At 39.0% G+C, this 12,169-nt stretch overlaps 1 protein-coding gene across 1 annotated transcript in view; it reads left to right on the top strand.

The window, feature by feature from the left end:
- MAPK1 (mitogen-activated protein kinase 1) overlaps nucleotides 1-12,169 on the top strand; it is a 104,964-nt gene that overhangs the window by 77,362 nt on the left and 15,433 nt on the right. Inside the window, exons 5-6 of the mRNA XM_019665450.1 lie at nucleotides 6,303-6,417; nucleotides 6,717-6,848. Of these exons, the coding sequence (XP_019520995.1) occupies nucleotides 6,303-6,417; nucleotides 6,717-6,848 (247 nt within the window). The remainder of the gene's footprint in view (nucleotides 1-6,302; nucleotides 6,418-6,716; nucleotides 6,849-12,169) is intronic.

Genomic DNA, 12,169 nt, shown 5'->3' with positions numbered 1-12,169 from the left:
AAGTCTTTAATCCATTTTGAATTTGTTCTTGTATATGGTGTAAGTAGGTGGTCCATTTTCATTTTTTTGCATGTGTCAATCCGATTTTCCCAGCACCATTTATTAAATAGACTATCTTTACTCCAATGTAAATTCTTTTTTTAATTATGTATTTACCTTCCTTTTTTTTTTTATTGTTAGTTTCAGGTATACAGAACAATGCAATAGTTATCCTTTTCACCCTCCCAAAGTAACAACCCCCCTCCCCCCATCTACTGCCCTCCCACCCCTGATATCATGCTTATCTGTTACAATTCTATTGACTCCATTCCCACTCTCTACTCCATGTCCCGTGACTATATGTATATATAATTATAGTTGACATGCAATATTATTCAACATCAGCTTCAGAAATACAGTGTGGTGGTCAGGCCTCTACACCAACTATGAAGTGGTCTCCCTAACAAGACGTGAGTCCATCTGGCCCCCTAAGAAATATTTACAACATTATTGATTATATTCCCCAGACTGTCTTTTCTATCCCTGAGACCATATTGTAGTTACCTATTTGTATTGTCTAAAGCAGTTATTCTTGATATCATACATTTCTTTAGTTCAGTTATAAAAGGAAAATTCCATTAAAGTAAATTCCATTGTAAAGAAGGATTTGGTGTAACATGTTTTAAAGAAGAAAATGCTATGTTGATTCTCTTATAATTCTGTATTACAAATAATCCTGCACACCAGTTTCTTTCTATGGACTGGCCACATGACAGCCATTCCAAACCAGAGGTATTAAAATACATGTGTTTGGTGCCTGCTAGTTGTAAAGGAGAGCTGTCTGTGGTTTTTATCCTGGTTAGCCTCAAAGTCTTATATCCTCCTTCCCAACTTGACCTGCTGCCACTGTCTTTGCTTCTGTCACCCTCCAGGGGGCAGCAGCCAGGAAGGGTGGCATCTGTTCTTCAAGGTGTCCAGCTCTCCTTCCTCCTTCACAGTTAACTATAGTGAAATTCTTTTTATTGGTAGCCTGAAAATGTTACTTCTGGCAATGTATTTATTAATTTAAAACATTTTCAAACTCGTAGAAGAATTGAGAGTACAGTGAACACAGTATACCCTGATAATAAGAATCACCAACTATTAACATCTCCCTGTCTGTCTCTGTCTCTGCCTCCCTCCCTTCCTTTCTCTCTTTTTTGTCAAACCCTCTGACACTTCACCAACATAAACAAACACTTTATTTCTAGACCCTTTGGGGCACTTCTAAAAAAGGGGGGTGTTCTCACCCCACAGCCATGATACCATTAGCACACCTGAGATAATCAGCATTGATTCAGCGACATCCCAGTTGCCCTCCCCAAAATTTCTTTACAGCAATTTTTGTTTCCAGTGCATGATTTCATCAAGTTTTATGTACTGTACTCAGTCTAGAAGCAGTCCTCCTTCCCTTCCTGTCTTCTTCTTGACATTGGAATACTTTGCAGAGTACCAGTGAGTTGTTTTGCAGAATAGTTGCATGCTGAATTCTTCGGACTGCTTCCGCATGACTAGGTTTAGGTCATACCTTTCCCGCACAAACCCCACAAATTCTTGGAAACCATATATGTGGATCTTCTGTTTCCCAGCAGCCTTTTCCCCTGGTGGTTTACACCTTGATAACCCTTGCTTCTTTAGTTACAGTATTGGGCTTCACAAAATGGTGATTTTTCTAAATTATTTTTCCTTTTACATTTATTAGCTGGCACTCTTCTATGAAGAAGAGTTTTCCCTTTTTCTCTTTCTCTTCCTCTGTCTCCCACCTTTGTTTTTAAAACATTACTGTGGACTCATGCATTTTCTTTTTAATGTGCTGTCCATTATCTTTTTTTTTTTTTTTTTAATACTCATATTGTCCCAGTTTGGGCAGCTAGAGCACTATGTGCATGTGTATGAATTTGTAACATTTCATTTTGATGGAATTTTCAACTTGCAGAAACATTTTAAGAAAATTATAAGGCAGTGGTTCTCAAACATTCTAGCCCCAAGACCCTGGGTCCTTCAGTCTCTTAAAAATTATCAAAGACCCTAAGCACGTTTTGTTTGTGTGGGTTTTATCTATCAATATTTACTATGTAGAAATTAAAACTGAAACTTTTAAAAAGTATTAATTTTAAAACAACAATAATAAACCTACTACATGTTAGCATAAATTAGATATTTGTCATTAAAAATATTTGTCATTTATTTTGGGGGGGTTTTAAGATTTTTATTGGGGAATTAGGGGGATGGGAACAGTGCTGGGGAATTGGGGGAAGGGGAACAGACAAGTTGCTGTCTTTTGTTCTTCACTCTAGTTGTGGAGGACGTTGCTTCACTGGCCCAAGCTGGTACCATCATTGTGCTCTTCCCGGGCGAGGCAGATCAGTCGCCGGCTTCTGGACGGCCGCTCACTGCGGCTGCTGGCCGCTCACTCTGGCTGCTGGATACATACGGTAGCCCATGGCAACCCACTGCCACAGGGGCTGCAGCCTACGCCGTCGCCAGCGACTCAACGGCAGCCCAGCTCCAGGTTGAGCTGTTGTTCAGCATCTTAGCTGTAGAGGGTAGTGTCACTGGCCCTCATAGGTGGGATCTGAACCGGGGTCCTCTGGCATCCCAAGCGAGTTCTTAACCATCGCGCCACTCGGCCGGCCCAAAATATTTGTCATTTATTTTTCCACAATAAAAACATTTGAGTGAAAAGAGTGTCTGACTTAATAGAATACTGCTGGATTCTCATCCGATTCTCCATTCAGGCTGTCAAGTATGTTGTTTTGGTGTAAGTTAATAGAGAAAAGCCTTCACACAGATACATAGTTGGGGAAAGGGAGTATGTTAGTAGCCTTTTCAGCTACTTGTTGCAATTCTTCTTTGATGCTACACCACAATTCAACAAATGATAAGTTAAATTGCATCGTGGAATTTGAAACCATGCCAGTGAACTTTTTGTACTGTTTTATTAAAATCCATTGATCTCGCTTACACTTATACCCATGCATGGCTTCGTAATGTCAAGCATTTGGAAAATACTGGTTCACTTTATTATGCAGGTTTTCTGAATATGGTTACATTTCATGTATAATATCACATGTATGTCATGTATAACATATCATGTATAATATCACATAGCCTCTGGAAAAATCTCCTCTCAGGGATTTGACTTGTGAGAGATGGGTGAAAATAAAACAACATCATAGTAGTAGTATAAAAGTAGTGCCACCTCTCAGATCCTGAGAGAGAAGCCACATGCGCCTCTGGCCCACCCTTGGATTGCTGCTGGATAAAATTTGTGCATACCCTTCACTCCAGATTCGACTCAGCAATTCTTTATCCTTTGTCCTGCTTGCTTTTTCATTCTGTGTGTGTGTGTGTGTGTGTGTGTTTTCTGAGCCATTTGAGAATAACTTATAGTTGTACTCCTTTACCATTTACATTTCAGTTATTATTTCCTTAGAACAGTGGTCCTAGTGTTTCCCAACAACGCTTGGCAGTATTTAGAGACAGTTTTGGTTTTCACAGCTGATAGGGGACTGCTACTGACATCAAGTGGTTAGAGGTCAGAGATACTGCTTAACATCCTTCAGTGCACAGAAGAGCCCCATAACAAAGACTTACCAGCCCAAAATGTCAGTAGTGCCAAGGGTGAGAAACCCTGCCTTACAAGAAGAATGTTCTCTAATATGACCATAGTACACTAATCAAAAGCAGGAAATTTAACTCTAGTCTAATAGCTAATGCACAATTTCTATTAAAATTTATGATATTTTTCCTGTAATAATATTGATACCTTTTCTCACCACCTCCCACCCCAATCCAGGCTCACATATTGCATTGTTTCTTTAGTCTCCTTTAATCTGAAATAGTTCCTCAGCCTTTATTGATCTTGACATTTTCAAAGGATTGCAAGTCAGCTATTTTGTAGAATGCACCTCAGTTTTGTGGTATGCATTTTGGGCATGAATACCACAGGAACAATGTTCTCAGTGCATTATTTTGGAGCACATCTGATTTATGTCGATATCAGTGGAGTACATGTTGGTCTTTTGGTTAAGATGGTGTCTTCTAAGTCTCCACCATAATTATGGTTAATTATAGTAATAATTATTATATTAATAACTCAGGAATTTGTGGGGAAATACTTCAAGACTATGTAAGTTATTTTCTTCAAACTTTTACCCACTAGTATTACCATCCATTGATGATTTCACAACTCTTTCATTCTGTCTATATTTTAGTTCTCTCTGTTTATTCATGGTTATTTTATTCAGTGGCTTATAATCCTTATCTACCATTCTGTATCTTGATGCTTATATTGTCCCAGATTTTCCAGTGGGAGCCACTTTTGATGTGTCTCCACTGTACTTCCTTGCTTTTAGGCACCTATGCCCCAGGTTTACGTTACAATATTTCCCTGTCCCAGACTTGGAACAGCTATTTCTCCAGGGAGCCCTGAGACCTTTTAGTTATTTATTTTTTGTGTTTTTAAAATGCTCTTCTTTATTTCGTTATGGCGCAAAACAGAATTTATTTTGGATTACAAGAATTTTAGAATTATTTTGAAATTCAACCCCATTTTATCATGGCTGTAGATCTGATCATTAATTCTTTATTTGATTTTCAAAAAAATGTTCCTGTGTTTTTCTAAACCTTAATATTTAACTGATTTTATTTTTCTCTAGCTGTTCTCCACATTTCTTCTTCCATTTATTACTACACCTAGCATTTTCCATAAAATTCAGCTTACACCCTTTGGAGAAACATTTTTTTTACACTGTTGTATGATTTAGACAGATAATTCCTCCATGTCTTTTCATAGAATTTCTTTAAAAGAAAAATTGCACCTGAAAAATGAATAGAAAAAGAAGACAAGAAAGGGCCGGCCGAGTGGCGCGATGGTTAAGAACTCGCTTGGGATGCCAGAGGGCCCCGGTTCGGATCCCACATATGAGGGCCAGTGACGCTGCCCTCTACAGCTAAGATGCTGAACAACAGCTCAACCTGGAGCTGGGCTGCCATGAGTCGCCGGCGACGGCGTAGGCTGCACTCCCTGTGGCAGTGGGTTGCCATGGGCTACCGTATGTAGCCAGCAGCCAGCGTGAGCGGCCAGCAGCCGCAGTGAGCGGCCATCCAGAAGCCGGCGACTGATCTGCCTCGCCAGAGAAGAGCGCAATGATGGTGCCAACTTGGGCCAGTGAAGCAACGTCCTCCACAACTAGATTGAAGAACAAAACGACAGCAACTTGTCTGTTCCCCTTCCCCCAATTCCCCAGCACTGTTCCCATCCCCCCAATTCCCCAATAAAAATAAAAAATCTTTAAAAAAAAAAAAGAAAGAAGAAGACAAGAAATACAGATTGGTAAAATATGATGGAACCAGCACATACCTTTTTTTTTTTGCAGAGATCAAGGGATTTTAGCTTGACTTTTTTGAAAATGATTTGCAAACTATATAAAGATATTCTGGAAGTGTAACAGTGCCTCTTCTTTTGAGTTGGTTTCCAGGTTTCCAAAATGAGTGAGTCGGCCACAAATGTTCTACAGCAGTGGGTGTTACTGCTTTTTCCTTTTTCCAGCTTCAGCTTATAAGGATTTTTTTTTTTTAAGGATTTTATTGGGGAATTGGGGGAGGGGAACAGACAAGCTACTATCCTTTTGCTTGTCAGTCCAGTCGCGGAGAACGTCGCTTCACTGGCCCATGTTGGCATTATCATTGCGCTCTTTCTGGGTGAGGCAGTCAGTCGCAGGCCATTGGACGGCACTCATGGCTGCTCATGTTGGCTACTGGCCACTCATGGAAGTCCACTGCTGCCCCGCTGCAGCCCACGCTGTCGCTGGCGACTCACAGCAGCCCAGCTCCAGGTTGAGCTGTCCCAGGTTCACTATCCCAGCCGTAGGGGGCGCAGCGTAACTGGCCCTGTTGTGGGATCCGAACCAGGGCCCCGCTGCTCAGAGCTGGCCAACTCTTAACCAGCATGCCACTTGGCCAGCCCCAGCTTATAATGATTTTAATTCTTTTCCTCAGTCATTTGAAAAAAAGAATGAAGTATACATTGGGAATTCTAATTTAATAATAAGTTAATCAACTTTGAAGATAGAAATAAAATCAAGTAATCTTGGTTGTTCAGCATCTTCTAAGAAAGCCAAGTTATTGGTTTCTCCATGCTCTTTTTTTATTGTTATTTCTGAATTCTAGAGCCAAAGGAGAAACTAAAACTGTCAGCCATGTGCCTGTCATGTAGGAAGATCTCATGTGTCATGTCACACCAGATAGCATTCTTAATTTTTTCTCCCTTTCTACTGCAGGGCTATACCAAGTCCATTGATATTTGGTCTGTAGGCTGCATTCTGGCAGAGATGCTCTCCAATAGGCCCATCTTCCCTGGGAAGCATTATCTCGACCAACTGAACCACATTCTGGGTAAGGGTCCTGGACACATTAGGGGCTTGATTTCCTCAGTTTACCTGCCCACTGTTTACATCAGAGTCACTTCATTAAATTAAGAGTTCTCACAACTCTTTAACCTATAACAGACATGAATTTCTAATCTTCCTTGATATAAAATGTTAAGAACCCTTGTAAAAACTTGTTAAGAAAAGTAAGCATTGGGAGGTGGTGTGAGAAGACATTAATTATCAGGGTTGGTTCTGCCCTATAGCTGATGGTGTGTGGTCAGTTTACATTGGTCTTGATAATTAACAGATTATTTTATCTGATAGGTATTCTTGGATCCCCATCACAGGAAGACCTGAATTGCATAATCAATTTAAAAGCTAGAAACTATTTGCTTTCTCTTCCACACAAAAATAAGGTGCCATGGAACAGGCTGTTCCCAAATGCTGACTCCAAAGGTAAATATTATTTTGTTGATTACTTTTCTTAGGCTTAGCTTTTTGTTTGTTTTATTTGTTAAATCGTTAGGTCACTAACCTGAAAAGTTAGCCTATAGCTATTGGGTAATGCCTATTTAGTGCTCACTCTTTATTGCTTTCTTCCCTTTTTATTTGGGAGCGGTGATAGTAGGGTAAGGGAATCTGGGATTACCTGTCTAGTTTTCTGCCTTTTAGTTTCTTTGCTACTTTTTAACTGGGATTAAGTTCACATTTTTGGAGTTCAGAAAGTCTAGGATTCTGCAAAACAAATTACACCTTTTTTTATCTTGTTTGATCATTTTTAGTGCGGTTTATTGAAGAATACTGTATAGAAGGTAAAATTCACCCTTTTTAGTTGTATAAGTCTTTGAATTTTGACAAATGTATAGACAGTCATGTACCACCACATTCAAGATAATGGAACATTTCCATTAACCTCAAAAGTTGTCTTTTGCTCCTTTGTACTCAGTTCCCTCCCCTAGTCACTGGCAATCTCTGATCTGACTTCTATCCCTATAGTTTTGCCATTTCCAGAATGTCATATAAATATAATTATGCAGTATGTAGACTTTTATGTCTGGGTTCCTCCACTTGAGATTTATCCTTGTTGTTGCCTGTATCAGTCTCTTCAACAAATGGTGTAGGAATAATTAGACAGCCATATGCAAAAAAAGAAAAAGGGAGCAAAGACCTAAATATAAGACCTAAAACTTAAACTTTGAGAAGAAAACAGGACAGAATCTTCATGAACTTAGGTTAGGTGAAAATTTCTTAGGACACCAAGAGCACAATTCATAAAAGAAAAAGGTGATACATTAGATTTTATTCTTTGATTTTTTTAAAGTTAACTTTGTTTAATAATTGTATTATCATTTATTCCTATTTAACATGTGTCTGTTAAATGTATTAAACAACTTTGTTTTTTTTTAACTTTATGCTATTATTTAAAGCTGTGGTAGGCAGAATAATGACCCTGCCCCCCAAAGATGTCCAGGTCCTAATCCTCAGATTTTTTTTTTTTTTTAGCTGAGCCATCCTGCCACCTGTTGGCAGCTCAGTGGCAGCTCAGCTCAGGCTGGGCATCGAACCGCTGTTGCTCAGAGCTCAAACTCTTGAGCGAGCTCTTAACCAACTGAGCCACTCGGCCGTCCCCCCAGATTCTAAATATTTTAGATTACCTGGCTAAGGGGAGTTAAGATTGCTTAAAGTCAGCTGACTTTCAGATAGGGAGATTATTCTGGATTATCTAGGTGGGCTCAGTGTCCTTACCAGGGTCCTTGAAAGTGGAAGAGGGATTCAGAATAAAGAACCAGAGAGAGAGTTAGTGGCTTGCCAGCACCTTGGTACTTGTCCTTCCATATTTTTCTCTATCTTGATACATAGTCATATTTTTACCTAAATTTTAAGTTTTAAAAATAATTATTATAAAAGTTAACATTTTTGTAAATTCAACAATTATCGAAATATTTTACTAAGAAGGTAAAACCCTTTTCATAATGATTCCCTGAAGATCACTGTTAATAGAATTGTTTTGAGTATTTTTCCATGTAAGTACATACTTCTGGTTTATCTTTATTGAGTTTGTAATAAATAACTTCATTCAACCTTCTCTTGAAAGTTTAGCTTTTTCTAATTTTTGCATCTGTGTGTGTGTGTGTGTGTGTGTGTGTTTAACTTTAATAGCAGTCTACTTCAGTGTTGAATTTCTTTCATGTATTAACCTGAGTCAAGGTTTAGGAACACTTGGTGGTTTAAAATTGAATTTCTTTTGGATATAGGAGTAATTATCTTTTAAAATCTGATATAAAGGTGGTATATTATCATGGTAGACAGTTTGGAAGAAAGAATAGGTAAGAGAATAAGAAATACTCTTAATTACCAGCATCCCAAGATAACCTTTAACATTTTGCTGTACCAATGAGTACAGAACTTCTACCTATTTAGTTATAATTATGTGATGTATTCTAATTGTAGGATTTTTAAAATTTAGAACTTCACATGCATTGTACATGTAACTGGTTAGATTGGCTTGTATGCAGTCATGCACCAGTTAATGACAGGGATACATTCTGAGAAATGCGTTGTTAGGCAATTTCATTATTGTGCGAACATCATAGAGTGTGTACTTACAAACCTAGATGGTATAGCCCACTACACACCTAGGCTATATAGTAGGTAACCACCATCATATATCTAGTCTGTCGTGAGACATCATTATTCAGTGCATGACTGTATTATATTGTCCCAAGCATGTTACCTAAATCTTGAGTTGCCTTTTTTTTGTTTTTGTTTTTTAAAGATTTTATTGGGGAATTGGGGGAGAGAAACAGCGCTGGGGAATCTGGGGAAGGGGAACAGACAAGTTGCTCTCCTTTTTTTCTTCAGTCTAGTTGTGCAGGACGTTGCTTCACTGGCCCAAGTTGGCACCATCATTGTGCTCTTCCAGGACAAGGCACATCAGTCGCCAGCTTCTGGACTGCCGCTCACTGCGGCTGCTGGCTGCTGGCTACATAGGTAGCCCATGGCAACCCACTGCAGCAGGGGCTGCAGCCTACACCGTCGCCGCCTACGCCGTCGCCGGCGACTCACAGCAACTCAGCTCCAGGTTGAGCTGTTCATCAGCATCTTAGCTGTGGAGGGCAGTGTCACTGGCCTTCATATGTGGGATCCGAACCGAGGCCCTCTGGCATCCCAAGCCAGTTCTTAACCATCGCGCCACTCGGCCGGCCCTTGAGTTGCCTTTTTAAAGAGATATATATATAACAAAACTACATAATTAAGACTTTACAGTAAACAAACCTCTCAGGCTTCTCCCCTGTTTGTATCCTTAATCTTTTCCATAGCTAGTCATAGGTTTTGTTATCAGATTATTTGTAAGTCTTTTTTTAGCTTATTTTCCTTATGTTAGGATTATGAACTTTCAAATTGGTCTAGTCAGATAATAATTAACACCACTAAAATCCAGAAAGTAAATTTTAAAATGTAGGTTTTAGATGAATATAATAAAGAAGCAGGGAAGGAGTATAAATAGAGTAAAGTGGAAAAATGGAGTTGGCGGTGCTAGTGAGTGCTACAGCATCATGTGATAAAAGTATAGGCTTTGCAGCCAGACCTCTCCTGGGTTCAGTCCACAGCTCAGACATACTAATTGTATCAACTTTGGACACACCACTTAACCTCTCTGGGCCTTAGTTTTCCCATTCATAAAGTAGCGTTAGTAATAATACCTGCATCACAGGGTTGTGTGAATGTCCGGGCCACTGACATTTGTAGGTCTAGATTCTGAGCTCTCAAGACTGAAACTTTTTTATTTATGTGTCTTGAACATCTTTCCAAATCTCACTACATAATGTTCCCTGGTAAGGATGACCCACATTATCTTTAGTCTCATATTGGACATTGATATTCACATCAGTTATCTATTGCTGCATAACAAACCACTCCACAACTCGGGGCCCTAAGACAACCACCACAGATTTGTTCATAAGACCATTGGGCTGGGCGCAGCTGGATGGGTCTGCTCTGCTCACCTCAAGTTGTGGCCTCACAACAGCTTATAGTTGGTTCTCCATACTGTTGCCTCTCGTCCTACAGTAGACAAGACTGGGCTTCTCATGATGGTGGAAATATTCCAAAGGAGCCAGAGCAGAAGGTACAAGGTCTCCCAAGGCCAGATCCCAGAACTTCTGCCAGAATCTGTTGGTCAGAGCAAATCACGAGTCAGCCCAGAATCAAGAGGTGGAGAAATAAATCCACCCATCAATAGGAGGAGCTGTAAAGAATTTAATCTGTCACCAGGTTGTTGGTAGTTTTTAACTGTAACATACATAAATTCATTCATTTAATAAATAGTTCTCAGTGTCTGTTCCATGCCATCAAGGGGGTTGTAAGGCCTTGGACATAAAAAGCGGTAAGAAAAATTAAGAGCCTGCCTATAAACAGCTAATACTCTAGATTTATATGAAAATGACGTAACGAAATGAATGGAAGAACTCTGGAACTCAGGAGATAAAAACTTGCAAGCTGAAACATTAGTGCTTTGACATCTGGTTAATGATAGTTCACAGAAAATGCAATGTAAACATGTCTCTTAGATATAGGGAAAGGTACTCATTTTTATTCATTGTATGAGATGTGAACATTGAAAAGTAAGTAATTCCATTTATTTTCCCGCTCATCACAGTAGCAAGCATCAAAAAGTTTGAAACCCACTGTGATCAAGGCTGTGGGGAAACAGATGTTCTCAAAGACGGCTGGTAGAGTGTAAATTGGTTGAGTCTCTCTGGAGGACAGCTTAGCGATTCTATCACATGTCTTTTGTTCCAGCAATTCTGGGTATTGAACTTTTGAATCTGCTAACCAAATAGGGGAGAAGTGACATTTTAATTGTTTTTCTTTTATTAAAAATGAGGTTGAATATTTTTGTAAATGTTTGTTGGAAATTTCTGATTGCTGAGTCCCTTGAACCAGCAGTATTGTAGATTTTTCTTCATAGGAATCTTAAGAAGCTTAAGATTCTCTCCAAAATTATTCCAGTGAGGGGGAAGAAATGATTATTATTCAGCAGATGGTGATGGGCTAGTTGAATAGCTATTTGCAAGAAAATCAGTTTAAATCATTACTCACATCTCAAAGTAAATTCCAAAAGAATTAATGATTAAATACCTTTTAAAAATCATACCATTAAAAACTAACACTATTTGGAGTATTTAATATTTTTCTAATCTCTGCATGGAGAATGACTATCTTCCTGAGCTTTAAAAATAAACAAACCAAGAAAACAAGCATAAGGGAAAGAAAGGAGATTAGACAGATCAGGTGTGGACAATAGGAATAAATTGTTCTAAACTGTATAAGATTTAAAGGATCCTTATCTTTAACTACCATGTTGAAGGCAGCACTGCACAGTAGTTAAGGTCTGTGCTCTGGAATCGGGCATCTGAGTTCAAACAGACTCCACCACCTCATGTCTTTCACTTTGGACAAGTTATTTAACTTTTCTATTTCACAACTTCCTCATCTCAAATAACATTACATTTTCCAAATCATAGGGTAACTTGGGAGGGTTAAGTGAATTATTAGTTATTAATGTTAGACTCATCATTATTAGTATATTAAAAGTAGAGTGAAATCTAAGAACTCCATGGGTAAATAAATGAGCAAAGGACAAGAACACATAATTTACGTAAATTACATGTTAAGAAATCTGTGGAATCACAAGAAATTCTGAGAAGGGCTGGCCGAGTGGCATGATGGTTAAGAACTGGCTTGGGATGCCAGAGGGCCCCGGTTCGGATCCC

The sequence above is a fragment of the Hipposideros armiger genome, unplaced genomic scaffold (assembly GCF_001890085.2).
Source record: "Hipposideros armiger isolate ML-2016 unplaced genomic scaffold, ASM189008v1 scaffold_443, whole genome shotgun sequence".
Taxonomy (NCBI): Eukaryota; Metazoa; Chordata; class Mammalia; order Chiroptera; family Hipposideridae; genus Hipposideros; species Hipposideros armiger.
Note: the sequence above shows the minus strand (reverse complement) of the source record. Positions and strands in the feature narration are given on the sequence as shown.